General features: G+C 45.5%; 1 protein-coding gene across 1 annotated transcript; it reads right to left on the reverse strand.

Annotated features, from left to right (window-relative positions):
- Positions 1-284: 284 nt before the first annotated feature.
- On the reverse strand, positions 285-5,889 carry nr4a2a (nuclear receptor subfamily 4, group A, member 2a). Its single transcript, XM_030344316.1, has 8 exons — positions 5,722-5,889; positions 5,157-5,256; positions 3,976-4,865; positions 3,129-3,258; positions 2,774-2,937; positions 2,176-2,378; positions 1,784-1,962; positions 285-1,648 (listed from the first exon to the last, which is right to left on the reverse strand). Exons 3-8 carry the CDS (start codon positions 4,861-4,863, stop codon positions 1,392-1,394), a joined length of 1,821 nt encoding a protein of 606 aa, XP_030200176.1. The 5' UTR covers positions 4,864-4,865; positions 5,157-5,256; positions 5,722-5,889; the 3' UTR covers positions 285-1,391.
- Between the last annotated feature and the right edge of the window lie 10,501 nt (positions 5,890-16,390).

A 16,390-nucleotide genomic window follows, 5' to 3' on the forward strand; every position in this document is an offset into this window, starting at 1 on the left:
TTTAGAAATAGTCAACACTTTATCAGAATTGTATCCAATATGCAAATCCTTTAAATTGTTCTAAATTTACATTAAAATAAATATCCATAATCATAAAAGTAGCCTATTACTTTTTTTAACGCATATGATTAATTTTCGCATATCTCGTTATCTTTTTACACCTCATAATCAATAGTCTTAGTAGGCAATAGGCCCATCGTCCGACATGAGTTAAAAACTGCCTATTTTGATGATCACAGACTATCTGCACATTAAATAATTCGAGAGCAAATATTTCCCAAGGATACTGATTTAAAAGTTTTATTTGTAAACATTAAATATTTCTTTATCTCTAAACTTTTCGGATTTCGGCACCAAATGCGTTGTAATCGTTTTAATACAGCGTCATGGCAAAGATGTAGGCCCATCACACTCATGAAGTTATGAAATATGACGCTCTCCAAATCGGAAAATTATAATCCCCTCGACGTCTATAAGACATAAAACATAGACAACGTGCTCAGCATGAACTGGGTGGGTTTAAATCGTTTTAAATTGCACCATGCTTAACGTAGCTTTTGGCAATATAAATAATAAATATATAGAAACGTTTATATTCAACAGCAACAATACTTACAACACATACAAACAAGGAATGTCTGACAGCTTTACAAACATCATGGCTCCCTCTTTTTCTATACAGATGAGATCAACTCCACATACGCGTTTTACATAAAAGGTGTGCCAGTACTACGAATCTGTATCAAATCTATGAGACTACATAGTGTCCGGAATATAATGTGTATAGACACCACCTCTCCAAGTGCCTATCAAACTACCACATGCGTCATTTCTGAAGACTTCCACACCGGGCGTCCTGACAAAAACACACAGGCACCAGTCATGAAAAGAAAATGAAAAAAAGTTTTTTTTGTCATTATTACAAACTTTATACACGTTATAAATTGATGCATGGGTCGCATCACATAATCTATCGCAATATACAGTATGTGTATATATAAATGTGAATGAATATATTACATCTGACTATAATGGATCAGTGGAGCTGATAATAAACCAACAGTAGGCCTAGGCTAAATAAAGTAAGACCGGATTGAGTTTTTTTGGGGGGACAAAAGGTCCATCGGAGAAAGAGCCCCCCCTCCCCCGTTTCCTTCATTACGCACTCACGATAATTTAGAGGGAATACACGGAAAATCTAATAGGATTCGTCATGTCATTCCATCCTCTTTGTTTTTTATGGATCCTTACGCTTAATACGGTAGTGGTTGTCTCTACAAAGCTGCAAATATTCAGAATAAGCCATGTTTTAGAAATCTGTCAAGCTGACCCAAACAGTCTTTGGAAGTTCGTTGAAGTCTCGGCATTATGCCGCCTAAGTGCCGGATGGCTCAGAAAGGTAGTGTGTCAAGGAAAAGTTTGTCAATGATCGCCGGCGGGGGGACCAGGTCTTCAAGCTTTAAGTAAAAGATACGCTGCAGACCTTGAGTACATAGTGTGCGCAGTTCCGGGAGTTTCCCCAACAGTTTTGACAAGTAGTTCGGACGATTCAATCCACCGCCATTAAATGTCACTTGGTCTTTGAGACAGTTCACGATCTTGTTCTGGAGATCTTCCACCCTCTTGGGTTCCTTGAGACCGTGTCGCTCTGAAATACAAAACACAAACAAGCGAAATAAGATCACCTGTCTTTAAAAGGGTTATTCTAACGTGCCGTTATTCCTGAATTAAACACTTTGGCGGGCCTGCGAGAGCTGGGGAGCGGCGCTGCGCTTTTACGCACCTGTAACCATGGCGAGCGCCGCGATGCAGGAGAAGGCGGAGATGTCGATGTTCATGCTCTGTAGGTTGGAGGAGAACTCCACGATGGCGTCCACCCACTCGCCGAAGCCCCGGACGCACTGCAGCCGGTGCAGCACCACCCCGTTGCAGAAGATCAGCTTCCCCTCCACCGGGTTGGACCTGCCGTGAACAACGCGGTGTCAGTAAATATCGCGAGATAAAACCAGCCGAGAAATCCGAAGTATTAATTATTGCAAATTAATTAATGCAACAAAAAAATAATAATACGCAGCGAAGCTTGAAGGACCGGAGGCTTAATACGAGTTTCAATGGATTATCCTTTTTTTCTGGAGTTAATAATTAACGCCACGAGTTGTATTTAATGACTTGTACCTGTAGGCCAGCCGCAGCACGAAGAGCTCCAGGAAGGCCGACTCGAAGAGCAGGTCCTGGTCTGGTTTGGTGAGGTCTGAGAAGCCGGGGATCTTCTCGGCCCAGCCGCGGATGATCTCCATGGAGCCCGTGAGCAGGTCGTAGAACTGCTGGACGTGCTGGGTGTCGTCCCCGCTCAGGTGGTAGTCCGGGTTGGCTTGGAACTGGAATTTAATTTAAACGGTGGCTTAATGAGACCCCTTTAAAATATATAATCCGTGAAATTGCCCGTGCCCGTTTCCAGGAGAGAGGCTTGCCTTTTTTTTTTTACCGTTGAATTCATGTCTTATTTTATTGGACTTCTTCGTTTCGCTGCGATTTACTTAAGTAAAATATACCGCCTTAAAAGCCTGACAAAGTTATGGCTGAACGGCCTGGAAAAAAACCTTTTCCAGTTAATAAACGAAACGGTGAATGGGGGAACGCAAATCTTAATTAAAGAAAATGACTTTTTTGTTGCCCCCTTTTTTCTCCAAAGAAATGGTCGCTGTGCGTAAAAAGAAAAAAGGGTTTAACGGTTTCATGCGCCTAACTTTTTTATTTATTCCGTGCTTCTTACCCGAGAATAGTCCAGGGCCGACATGGAAGGGTTCGAGTCAACGTGCGCCCTGACCAGCGCGCTGATGAGGCTGACGGGCGGCGAGGGGGGGGAAGGCTCCTGGGGGCTCTTGGGTTTGGACGGCAGGCGGCCTCTCCGGCCCTTGAGGTTGGCCGTCCGCACAACTACGTAATGGGAAGGAACGGATACTGAGTTCATTGCAACACATGACATAGGAGATGATATAGGAGAGATGTTTAATTTGTGTATCAATCACAAAACAGAACCCAACAACAGAATGGCCTTCATGTGGGATGTGTTTAAATGCCAGAGGTGTAACATGGAGGTCGCTGTGGTTCTAGGGGCCTCTCCGTACCTTCTTTCACCATCCCCACAACGAGGCACTTCTGGAAGCGGCAGTACTGGCAGCGGTTTCTCCGGCGTTTGTCAACAGGACAGTTTTTATTCGCTAAGCAGACATATTTAGCGTTTTTCTGAACGGTTCGCTGCAAAAAAAGACAAGAAAAGAAATACAGTCTTAGTAAACGCAGATAACACGGAAGACGGTGCAGTTTCCAGAAAGCTGATGCAAAGCCTAAATTCTATATTATATATTCTTTATTAAAGGGGGGATTTATATGATCTTCATGTCCCGTTTGTGACTGTTGTGTGCGCACCAGAACATACAGGGGAGAGACAATCAGCAAACACCAATACGTGACCGCTCATATCCCCCTCGCTCCCCTAGAGACCATCTCTATTTAACAGGTTAGATTCGATTTCTCCACCGGCTCGTATTATAAAGTCATGCGGGCTCGTTGGCTTCTCAAACTGTTTTGCCATGACACACAATTACACGCGCGTGCACACGCAAACACACACACACACACACACACACACACACACACACACACACACACACACACACACACACACACACACACACACACACACACACACACACACACACACACAAGCACACAAAGAAACACACACAAACACACAGACACAAGCGCACACACACACAAACACACACAGACACACACACACACACACACACACACAACAAGGGGTTCAATATTAAGAAGCCAGGTGAACGTGAGTAGAAAGCGCCTATCCGGTGCGCACTAAAAGCTAAGCGTCCTGATATTGTGACTTTGGTGCACCGTTAGGAACCGTTCAACCGCAATGGGAACCGGACATACAAGTGTGTGAAATCCCACCTTGAAGAACCCTTTGCAGCCCTCGCAGGTCCGAACCCCGTAATGTTGGCACGCGGCGTTGTCCCCGCACACGGCGCACAGCCCCTCATTGGACGGGGATCCGCGGGACGGGGGCGACGGGACCTGGCTGTCCATCAGCTGGTGTCCGTGGCCCAGCTGCAGGGAGTGCGGGAAGGCCAGCGCGGCCTGTTTCCTTATAGCGCTCGGCACCGCGAAGCTCTGGCCGTCCATGTGCGACCGGTGCGCTCCCGGGTTGTCGTGGTTCATCGACACGTGCAGCGGGCCGTCGAAGCGCATCTGACAGCTGGAGACGGGCGTGCCGGGGGGGGACTGCTTGAAGGAGAAGAGCGAGAGCCGCGACACCGGGTTCTTCCGCTGCTCCATCATGTGCGAGGCCGCGACGTAGTTCTGGTGGAAGCTGTGCAGGGAGCCCGGGTCCTCCCACATGTGGTTGTGTTGGACCTGGAAGTTTGGCGTGCTGGGGGCGTGTGGCGAGGAGGGCTTGAAGTACACGGGCCCGGAGTGGGCCATGAGCTCGTCCGACTGGGGCGGCAGGTGGCTCTGCTGGTGGTGCTGGTGGTGGTGGTAGCTGTGCATCTGGACCTCCTCCACCTTGATGGCCGACTGCTCTGCAGAATGCGGCATCTGGTAGAGGCAGGGCGGCTTGACGTCGTAGCCTGCGGTGTTGTAGTTGTCCATGAACGTGCTGAAGCTGGGTAGAGACGTGGTAGCTGTGATCTCAGTGTTGGTCAAGTCCATGCTAAACTTCACGAACTCGGGGGTTAGGAAGTCGCAGCTGTATTCTCCGGCGGCATGGTAGCTGTAGCTCTGGGAAGCGGGGCTGGCGCCTTGGGGTGAAGATCCATACTGAGCCTGAACGCAGGGCATGGCTGCGGGGAAAACACGCACAGGAACACAACGAATCAGAAACGTTATGGATGCTTGGAAATGACAACTGCGGTTAGAAATATAATCAAGAGCTATGGATATTCACTGTTATAGCAGAATGATACAGGCCTTAAAAGTTGTAGATGTTATGCAGAAATGCATGTTGTAAAACACAACAACAATGAGGAGAACAGAAATAACTATAATTCCGAATGGAGGGGTGATAATAGAACATAGCAAAACATTGTTGGGTATTTAAAATGCATATTAAAGTGAAACACACAAGCGCCTACCTCAAGTTTTTTGGAGAGCGTGTCGGTTGCACTGGAAATTGGGAATGTCAGAAGCAACGGGGGTCAGGATTCAAGAAAGCGACAGTTCTGGAGTCTTCCCCTATTAAAATAGATCACTTAGACGTTTACTGGTTTGCGGAATAAAGAGTTGCACACTCAGGATGAGGATAAACTTCAGTTATCTGTCAGTATGCGGACTGTCAAACAACATTTCATATTTACGCACATCGCGCAAATTGTCACATAAATCAGATGCTCGATATTCGGTGTTATTGTCATAGAAAAATAAAAACATACTTCTAGTTTGAAACTCTATATTAATGTGTTAGTACACCATAGACGTATTAATGTTGGAGCAAGCAACATTAACACTGTAAAATACACAGATATTTATCCTAATCATGTAGCCTATTTTAAATGTATTATAACAGATATCAATATTTATTCAATATTAAAACTGAAGTAAAAGGCATGCAGCACTGATTCTGATTTCACCCATAACACCCATAACACTTTATAATTTAATTTCTTATAATAATTAAATAATATAAAAAACTGATCTTACCTCCTTCAGAAGAGACGCTGGTCTTCAATCCATGCAATAGGCATGTAGAGAGCATTCAGTAAACAGTAAAAGCTCCAAAATCTCGGGTTCGGGTTGCAGAAAGATGCCAGGGTGAACTCGCGTAACTCTCCGAGCACTGAGCGACACAGGGATCGACTAGCCGCTCAGCCAATGTGCCTTTGTTTATGTGAGCTCCGGATGCCGCGGCCCACGTGTCTCCAACCCTCGCGTCATTTGCGTCGAAACACAGACGCGCCAATCCCGCTTTGGGAAGGTCGTCGCCGTGTCCAAGGGTCTGAACGTACGGTAGGCGGGACTTCTCTCCCCTAGCCGACCAATCACCGCTCACCATGCGTGGTTTGGTGCCCTAAAGAGGCCACGCCCACTGTACGTTCGGACCGTTGGATCGACTACGGTGAGGGTAGCTGCTCCAAGTCGTCCACCGTTCTGGATGTGGTCCATGCTGTGTGTGTGCTGTGCTGATCCCTGGCATGTTACAGGCTTCATGCATAAACCAGAGACCATATTTAACGCGGGTTTTTTTCTTCTATTTAATAGAATGCTGTAAGATCGTGGGGATGCATTGGATATCTTTTTGGTAATTTCAACTTGCGCAGAGAACAATGTCTTGGAAAAATATTAGTTTTTGAGGAACGTAATTCCAGCATAGGGCCCTGTGCAACATTTCTCGGCCTAATAATGATGTTAATTGTGTTCAAAGATATAGATATTTCCAGCTGATAGGCTATCCCCATTGTCCTTCTTATTTATGTGAACAGAACCTTATGCAATATGAAAGAAGAAAAAGGGTTTACTTTAGTGGAGGTGCGTCACTTATGTACACACGTTTGAATAGCACTATAAGCGAGGGGTGTATGTGTGTGTGTGTGTGTGTGTGTGTGTAGGCGGGGGGGGGTGTTATTCTTCGTTATCTCGTGACAGGCGTAGTACAGCTATTTCAATTGTGATCCAAATTTAGACCTCAAATGTCGTGGGTGTGTGTGTGGGGGGGCCTACCTATTCATAGCGCCCCACTGGAGGTAGGAAGAGGAGGAGGAGGAGGGGGAGGAGGAGGGGGGAGGGAGGGGGGTTGTAATTAGTAGTCCTATAGCCAGTTGTCATGCTTGAGCCATTTTAAGCCTCCAGAGAGGGAAACGTGATAGGAGAAAGTAAAATAGCGAATGACGCAGAAAACGCTCACTTGACGCAGTGGCCGGAGCGCTCTCACACGCTGTATTTCGGGCCGTATTGTTCTCCCGCCCCGTTCCCAAAGTGTGGGTGGACCGTTCGTCCGAGGAACAGTTGCATAGCAGAAATATGTTCAGGCAAATCGACTAGATCTACACTTTTTTACGTGCACATTGTCATGTGAAACATCTGAAGGAGGAACGTTATATAACAGGTGAGATGCTAAGGAGAGAAGGCCGGTGAAAGCCCACACGGAGAACGGTTGGCAACAGTGAGAGCTGGTGGTTGATTTGGGCTGGAACGTATAACGCCTCTATGCACACATGTGGTATTAAGTGCACGGCGCCTACAACACTATTATGATTCCGCTCACCTCTAGAGGACAGTATTGTTCACCTCCCATAGATCGCTCGAGAGCCTTACGTCTCAATTGTCTACCTGTTAATTATTGTAACGCTATCGAGGCTGTGCGACCATACAACACGTTGTATTACAGGCTTGTATAATGTAAGCTATCGAATGTATTTTAATAGGAAAAAAACAAAGCACAAAGGAGAGATTTAGGTCGATTTCGACTCGTGTGTGTGTGTGTGTGTGTGTGTGTGTGTCGGTGTGTGTGTGTGTGTGTGTGTGTGTGTGTGTGTGTGTGTGTGTGTGTGTGTGTGTGTGTGTGTGTGTGTGTGTGTGTGTGTGTGTGTGTGTGTGTGTGTGTGCGTACCGTTGTACAGTCAACATTTCAAACACAAAGGTTTGTTGATTATGGACAAAAAAATGACGTCTTGTAACATATAGATATTAAATCCTTAACCTCTAGGCTCATCTCTTAATGTTGTGCAGCCCACTATTGTTCTGTTAAACATTCAAGTTGTTTTTCTCTGACAATATTTGGCCTCATTGTATAATGGCCAGTGTGTGAAGTGTTTTCCATTAACCAATTAGAATTGAGAAGGAAAACACTATTAGCGGTTTAATTGCCCATTTTACTGAAGAATAATTAACTTCCTCATTTATATGCACAATTAATTGACAATCATTTGAAAGGGAATTTAAAACTGCCTTAGCACGGTGTAATTATATCAAAGGTATTTAAAATGATTATTAGTATTATTATAATTTAACACTATATTGTCTTCCTCTGCTGTTTGTTTTCACCTGGGAAAAGACATGGACTGTTTAGCCTGAGTTATACGAACCTCTTGCTGTGTCTATTAGTCTGTTGTTTGGGTGGGGGCAAGACTGACGTTAGAGGGTGTTTGATTCCAAGCCGGAAGGTTCTGGTTCCATCTCACCCTCGGCTGACCTCTAAATCCTCGAGCAAGACGCTTTCTTGCTCCTTCATGATGTGAAGGAGATCCCTGCAAGATGCTTTGGATTCAAGCTTCTGCTGAATTATGAAATAGTTAATTTTAATAATACTGTGAGGCAAATAGACTAAACATGATATGTTGAACTTCTTAATGTTCTTGAAATTTTGTGTGTTTGTGTTTGTTTGTGTGTGTGCGTGCGTGTGTGTGTGTGTGTATTTGTTTGTGTTTGTGTGGTTGTGCGTATGTTTGTATGTGTGTGAGGATGTGTGCATGTGTGTGTGTGCGTGTGTGTGTGTGTGTGTGTGTGTGTGTGTGTGTGTGTGTGTGTGTGTGTGTGTGTGTGTGTGTGTGTGTGTGTGTGTGTGTGTGTGTGTGTGTGTGTGTTTGCGTGTGTGTGAGGTCAATACAGCGTTCCCTATGAACACACAAGCCCGAGCTTGAAGGGCCATTGTTGAAACTGGCTTGCTGTAAAACAGTTAGTGGACTTTGTCTGCTCCCTCACAGAGAAGCAGTAACTCAAAGGACTCCATTAGTTGACCTCCACCCCCCCCCCCCCCCCCCCCCCCCCCTCCTCCCCCGCTCTCCTCCAGGATGTGTACAGTAGGCGGTATAGGGTGGGAAGACCGTCAGTCATATCAAGATGACGTGTCAGGTGTGACTGTACAAATAGATGCCTATATCCACGGCCTCACCTATTGGCTGAACGATGGGATTATTCCAAATGGCGTGCGCACCTCAGGGTTTGGTGAGGTTATAAACCGTTGTTTATAACCTGATAGCCACCAGATGCCTCGTAGTTTGGTGTTTGGAGATGTCAGTAGAGCTTCCAGAGTCATTGTAATTTATTGGTCATTTAAGGTCTATTTACATTCATGTCTATTCACATCTCTATCTACTGCCATTGCTTGGGCTCTTAAGGATGAGCTGTGATAGAGATAGAGTGATAGAGGTTAGCAGTCAAGATGAGTGAGGTAACACACAACAGCCGTAATGTGTTACGGCCTTAACTACTATGTATTTCACAATAACAATATGTTAAGGGATTCCTTTATGTACTGCACAATAACAATATGTTAAGGCATTAACTTATGCATAACACAATAACAATATGTAGGTCATTAACTTGACTTAATTGAACTAAACACCAAGGTCAACAGTTCACTACCTGTTTTTCAAGATTTCCGGAAGTCGATTTTTAAGGTCAAGGTGAATTTATTATTTCCTTGGAATCAAATATCCAAACAAATAGATCAATATATCACCAATGATTATTATTTGTTGAAGTGAATAAAAATGTTTTCTTTACTTTTTTCCCCAACATAAATCGAATCGTCAAACCGATTCAAACCGACCGATTCAAACCGACCGAATCAGACCGACCGATTCAAACCAACCGATCAGACCGACCAATTCAAACCGACCGATTCAAACCAACCGATCAGACTGACCGATTCAAACCGACCAATCAGACCAACCGGTTCAAACCGACCGATCAGACCGACCGATTCAAACCGACCGATCAGACCGACCGATTCAAACCGACCGATCAGACCGACCGATTCAAACCGACCGATCAGACCGACCGATTCAAACCGACCGATTCAGACCGACCGATTCAAACCGTTCGATTCAAACCGACCGATTTATTTTAAACCGACCGAATTAGACCGACCGGTTTAGACCAACCGATTCAACCTGACCAATTCCGAGCCGTTCATCCCGCCCCACACGCCGCATGAATCCCAAAGACGAAGGAGGGTCAGAAACTTTCCAGGAAGCGGCGTCGGCGTGCGTGCGTGCGTGCGTGCGTGCGTGCACCCCCGGAGGCGTCCTCTGGCCCCGCGTCGCCTTTCCATTTTTAGATCCTCACTTTGGACGCTTAAATGTCTACTTAATATGCTTTAATGCCTGCTCTTTAGAACCGGAGAGCACTACATCACTTTAATACACCTTTATATAACACACTGTTAACTAGCAATGCCTGGTGGAGCAGCTTGTCTTACAGCTGGAAGGCGCCTCCATGCCATGATGGAGGTACCTGTTCCCCCACAATGAGACGCGGGGACGGGTGGAGGCCCGGGTGCTGCTGCTCCGTCTATATCAGTCAGCCATGAATATTCATGACTCAGTGTCATGACATGCTCTGTAATTGGCAGCAACATTAGTAATGACATCGCCGGTATCAAGCCCCTGCATATTCATGTCGTGGAGCAATATTTTCTCATGGTGCTGTGTGGGTTTTTTCATTTTTTTTTTGTATTTCTTTATTTCTTTTCCTGGGGAAAGGGGAAAATGTATTCTAAAGCTGCAGGTGTCCCTGGAGCCACAATCAATTGCACGTCGTATCGCGCTCCGGTGAAAATCAGACAAATCATTTGGTTGTTTTTTTTGCAGTCTCTTTGATTAATAATCTATGTGAATCATAAAAGGTTGAGAGGCGTCTAAATACGTTAAACTGAATCTCTTTAATATGAATTGAAAGTAATGTGATTTTTCCTTTTGGGGGGTTCTGAATAGGGGAAGGAACCTCCTTTGTAGTGGCTTTTGTTTGGTCGCCATACAGCTAAAAGATTAGAAGCGTTGTACTAAATATTAGGCCAAGACATTGCATTTAGTTTAGCATTTCGCACGTTGAAATCAGTCGTTTTCTCTTATTCGGTTGAAGTCCCATCTCATCGAGGTGTGAGTTAGCTCAGTGATTCCCACTTTCGTTAGTGTCAGTTTTCCTACTGCCCCGGAATGTTTGTGTTGACGGTCCCGAACGCCAGGACTTCTGGAGGGGGCGAAGGGGGAATTGGCTCCAGCTTTGTCTAAGCTGCCCGGCTTTCCTCTTTAAGCAGCTGGATCTCTGGGTTTCTCTCTCGCTGTCTCCAATTCAGTACGGAGCAGTTCAGCTATGTTAATAGGATGCGAGGCAGGCCTGGTTGTGTTTGGACTGGCGATGTTTTCATTGGTCCACTGGAAAGCGTTTATCTTTACTGTGTGTTTTTATGCTTTTTGTCCATGAAAAAGCCATACTTTTATCACAGATATCTCACAACTACACACTTGGGAACGTGTCTTATTATGAAGTTGTTATTCAATATTTTTTAATAAAATGTCATGAGGGTTGCCTTAACCAGCTTTGTATTTCTGTAGTGCATGCACACGTTCCTGTAACAGCATGCTATTTGATTCTAGTAATATGATTAATTAAGGATTTATATCCATTGTTGTGTTTTTTCCTACACCTTCAAAGATGTGTGTTGTTTTTGGTTGTTTTTCTTTTGATTAACCCTGTGACCGCTTTATTTTAACCAAAGCAATCACACTGCATGTGGCACACAGGATTTTTCTAAATATCCCAGATAGACAAAATGTTTGCAATGCTACCCTGGACGGGGGGGTAGAAATTAGCATGTGATTTATTGTTTTTTTAGTCCTCATGGTGTCCGATAGCAGAGGAAACGCATGCCTTGTTTGTTTTTTTAACCTAAATCCATCATGAAAAACATGCAAAAGACATATGCATAATAAAATGAAAGACATATGCATAATAAGGAAAGCCATTTATTAGCATGCACTGTCCCCTGGAGTCATGTGACAATAGAATGGATGACTGCTTGTGTTTAATGCAGAGGGTTTGGTGTGGAGCTGAGCCTGACCAGGTGGACCCGTCCTAGCCGAAGGACAGGTGGGCCGGGCCTGCGTGCGGAACGGGTGGACCAGGTCTAGGTGGGCAGCAGGTGGTCTGGTCAGGCAGCAGAGTGAGTTGGTTTCGACAACTGTGTGTGTATGGTTTTTTATGTGTGTGTGTGTGTGTGTGTGTGTGTGTGTGTGTGTGTGTGTGTGTGTGTGTGTGTGTGTGTGTGTGTGTGTGTGTGTGTGTGTGTGGTGTGTTGTGTGACTGTGTGTGTGTGTCTGTGTGTTTTTGTCGGTATGCGTACATGTATGTTTCTGCACGTGCATGTGTATTTTTTGTGTGTATGTTTGTGTCTGTGTGTTTATGTGCTTGTATGTCTGTGTGCATGAATGACTGTGGGTGTGTGTGTTTATGTTTTTATGTCTGTATGTCTGACTGCATCTGTGTGTATCCGTGTGCGTGTATGTGTGTGTGTGTGTTTCTATGTTTTTGTGTGTCTGTGTGCATCTTTGTTTGTCTGCTCGTATGTTACAATCACCTTCATTTATTATATACACATGTATAATTGTTGCACTCAGTACTGGTGCCTGAGCATGACAGATATGTCGCAGCTCAATGTAGCTCAAACGATGCATCTTAATAATTAATCTGGCACTTGACCAGGCGTTGTTCTGTTTCTGCTGCAGTCCGGTTCTCTCTCACTGCTCGGGCTGGGCTTTCTCCTGATGTTGCGCAACCTCCTCTCCTATTGTTGAGTGTCCTCCAAGCCTCTCCCTGGAGCCTTGGCTCCTAATAAGACGCTTCGCAAGCAGCTACTGGATGAAGGCTGAACCAGAGTGGAGTGTTGCGAAAGCTGGACGGATTCCAGCGTCTTTAAATAAGAGACCAAAGGGCCGTGGTCAAATCACACTCAATAACACGCTCGCACACAAAAACACCCAAACATGATTCTGTTGTTCTCTGCTGTTGAGGGAGGGCATTCTCTTACGGTTAGCATTAAATACTAAATCAATGTTGTAAGCTGTTGGCTGGAGGGAAACTGTTTTGATCCTTTATGTGCTGTGGCTGTCTGCTGGTGGTGTGAGCTCTGGAAGCCCCCTTCCTTCATCTCCCACTCCTAATCCACTTTTTATTCTCCTTTTCTTCTGTGGAAATGTGGGACTTAGAGATCCGCTGGGCAGCAGAGGCTTCTAATAGCCGCGGTGAGGGGCAGTTTCAATGTGACACAATGTTATGGAAGTCATTTCGTATTCCCTCGAATACTTTACAGCAGGAAAAACGCGGCATTCCGACAATATATTTTCCTTCTATTTTTGTTTTGTTTTTGTTTCGCATTCGGTTAACTCTCGTCTCAAGGTGTTTGTGATTGCTTCCTCTCCCTGTGATTCATGCTTTTGCCTCCGCACCCGAAAGGGTGAAACGATGGCTGCCTTTACCCAATGGAATATGTATGTCCTCACAATATCCTTTGGAGTCATGAATAATAAAGTGTGAGTATGTGCATATGTGAAGAGCTGGGGGGGCTCGTTCCGTCCTAAAGATTTGGGACAATAAGTAGCCAAATATCAGCTGTGTGTTGATGCGTTTCCCCCTCGGTTCCCCCCCCCCCTCCCCCCCCCCCCCCCATCGTCAGATCACCAAAACTGCCCTCGCCGCGAGAGAGATGATCCTTCATCCCGACTGCAGCATCTAAAGCAGCGAGCTCGTTCAAGGAGGAGTCCGATATCAACAGAAAGCCATCGCCTGATTAGATTACCAACAGGTAAATGCTTCATTTTTTCTCCCTGGCTGACACTTATTCGCAGAATTCCTGGTCCCTCTGGTCGTATTGCTTTATTTAACCCTGGATGTTCATTTTTCATTCATGAGGCCCTGACATGTTTGCCTTGAATGAATGCCTGCCTGGGAATCTTTTCAAGTCGTTTCCGGGGGATTCCTGCCATTCGCCCCCAAGTGTGGCTCGCCCAGTTGTTCATCCAGAGGTGAATTACTACAGACAATTATGTCAAGGTATCGGGGTGTGTGTGTGTGTGTGTGTGTTTGTGTGTGTGTGTGGGGGGGGGGGGGGGGAGAGTAGAGAAGAGTCTTTTTGTCTGAGGATTCTTTAAGACTTGTGGGCCGGGTTCAAACTGAAATGCCAGCGTTTTCCCTTACATTTCAGAAGTACTTGAGGAATCTCATTATTCCTGGCCGGTGTATTCTTAGGGATTCTTATTTTGCTATCTGCGTTAACACACGCAAGGGTCCCGGGGTGAACCGGGGATGAGACCAATTAGTGTGATTGTGGAACATAATTGTTGGTCGTCAGCAGTTCTGCAGTGTTCTGGAGGAGGTGATGGGAAGAGGCAGTTCTCCAGACAAGGGACTTCCGGTCTCACATCTAGGAGCTCAGCCGTTTATGTTTATCCGATATTGTTTTAGTGTAAAAATCGTGGCGGTAATCAAACCGAAATACATATACAGATACACATATATTTATAGTTTCTTAAGTGATCTAATACAGGGGCAGGGGTGAAGAAGTGTGTACGGTTTTTGATTCCCAGCTAAAAGGTGCTGGGTTTGATCCCCAGTGTCCACAGTGTACATGTATAGGCATCCTGGAGAAAAATGGCTAGCATGTACCTCTTTCTAAATATCATGCATCTACAAATTACGTGTACGTTGCGTTGGATAAAAGTGTCCCACACAGATATGAATGTCATTATTATAGTATGAAACATTTTCTATTTTAACCTTGTGTCATATCCCCCATAGCCCACTCGGAAATTCAGCACCTCCCCCCCTCCCTCCCTTCCCCATGCGCTCATCACTCTTGCCCCCCTACCCTTAATGCCTCCCTATACCCATCTGACCTGTCTGTCTGCAGCTTTTTTCCGCCACTGGATGGATCAGTGCTCACCTCATCTTCCAGGGAAGGCAGTAAACCTTTCCTTCCAGGCGAAAGGCCTTGAGTTGGTAAGACGGAGAAGTTCAGCAGAATAGCAGTAAACTTTAAAGACAACCACCTTGGGGGCTGACGGGACCATGGAGGTGTAGGCTAGCGTCATGGCGCCTGTACACCATCTCCTCCAGACTGCCAGTGAACTCCGGGGCCTTGATTTGATTGGTGCAGCGTTGAATCATACGCTTTAATTGCACCTGACATTTAAACCTCCTCTTTGGTATTTAAAGCAGTGTACAGGTGTGGCTCATTACTGAGCAGAGGAGAGCGCGCTCTGATTTCCCTCTCATCGCCAGGCCGCGGCACCGCCTTAACTCATCAAAGCGTCTGTCAGGATCCCAGAGACCCTCCCTCACTGCGACGGCTCCGTTAACAGGGCCGGACCCCACGCTGACCCCGTGCTGCACTCTGTCCCAGGGGCTCATATTAAAAAACACAATCATCCTCAGGAACGCAAAGATCTTAATGGAGGAGGCACCTGCACACGGTTTAATGTTCCAAGAAGTAAAGAATCAGGGCGCCTTTGCCTTAAACAGCGGTGGGGGGGTACTGCTCTGTGTATAAGTACACAGTCTTTTACCAACTGTTTGTGTTTGCCAGGTGGAGGCAGGTGGTGTATGGTGGGGGGGGGGGTGGAGCGGGCAGGAGGGCTCTGGATCTTTAGAGGGTCAATCTGGGGGGAACGGTTTATCATCTTGGTGGATCTCCGGTTGAGCTACTTGTGAAGGGTTTATACATTTCTGGGTGTTTGGTTGGTTAATGGGTTTGGTCAAAGGGTAGGGTTAGGGTTTGGTTTAAGTGTTTGGTTCAGGACTAGGGTTAAGGTCAGATTGGTATTTGGTGTTAGGGTCTTGGGTTAGGTTTCGGTTTTGTGGTTTGGGTCTAGGTTTTAAGGTTAGATTTAGGTTTGGTTGTTATTGTTCTGATATGGTTCTGGTTCTGATATGGTTTTGGTTCTGGTTCTTGTTCTGGTTCTGGTTCTGATATGGTTTTGGTTCTGGCTTTTGTTCTGGTTCTGGTTCTGATATGGTTTTGGTTCTGGTTCTGGTTCTGGTTCTGGTTCTGGTTCTGGTTCTGATATGGTTTTGGTGATGGTTCTTGTTCTGGTTGGGTTCTGCTTCTAATTCGGATTCTGGTTCTGGTTCTGGTTCTGGTTCCGGTTCTGGTTCTGATCTGGTTCTGATTTGGTTCTGGTACTGGGTTGGTACGGTTTCAGTGTTAGGATTTGGTTCCTAGGACGAGGGCTCCCAGACGGGGACCTACAGTCCCAGGACAGGCCCATAGGCCCCCAGGGTCAGGTTTCACAAAGGGCCCCGGGCTGACGCGAAATAAAAGAGAAAGATCTGTTTTTATTAAAATTATTAATATCCTGATTATGATGATCAGCAGAATCAGGTCGATCTTATAAATAAAAAAATTAACTAAACTATTTGCTTAAATATTGGCCACAAAAATATATTATATATTTTTTTATAATAATAATTTTCCCCAAGTATATACACAGGATATATCTCTTTTATCTTTCTTCCATATTCTTTGCGCCTCTTTCGTGCTGCGAACTAAACTCTGAAATGTCCCGCATGGCTGTGTAATTGCTGCTCACGAGAGCGT

Source organism: Gadus morhua, chromosome 20 (genome assembly GCF_902167405.1).
Source record: "Gadus morhua chromosome 20, gadMor3.0, whole genome shotgun sequence".
NCBI classification, from domain to species: Eukaryota; Metazoa; Chordata; class Actinopteri; order Gadiformes; family Gadidae; genus Gadus; species Gadus morhua.

Bases quoted from the DNA above. Each gene is read 5' to 3' on its own strand.
- nr4a2a (XM_030344316.1), bottom strand. From the start codon at position 4,863: ATGCCCTGCGTTCAGGCTCAGTATGGATCTTCACCCCAAGGCGCCAGC. The intron at 3,259-3,975 runs GTGGGATTTCAC...CTTTTTTTGCAG, and splicing joins GCTGCAAAGGGTTCTTCAAG to CGAACCGTTCAGAAAAACGC. The intron at 2,938-3,128 runs GTACGGAGAGGC...CCCATTACGTAG, and splicing joins TGTGGGGATGGTGAAAGAAG to TTGTGCGGACGGCCAACCTC.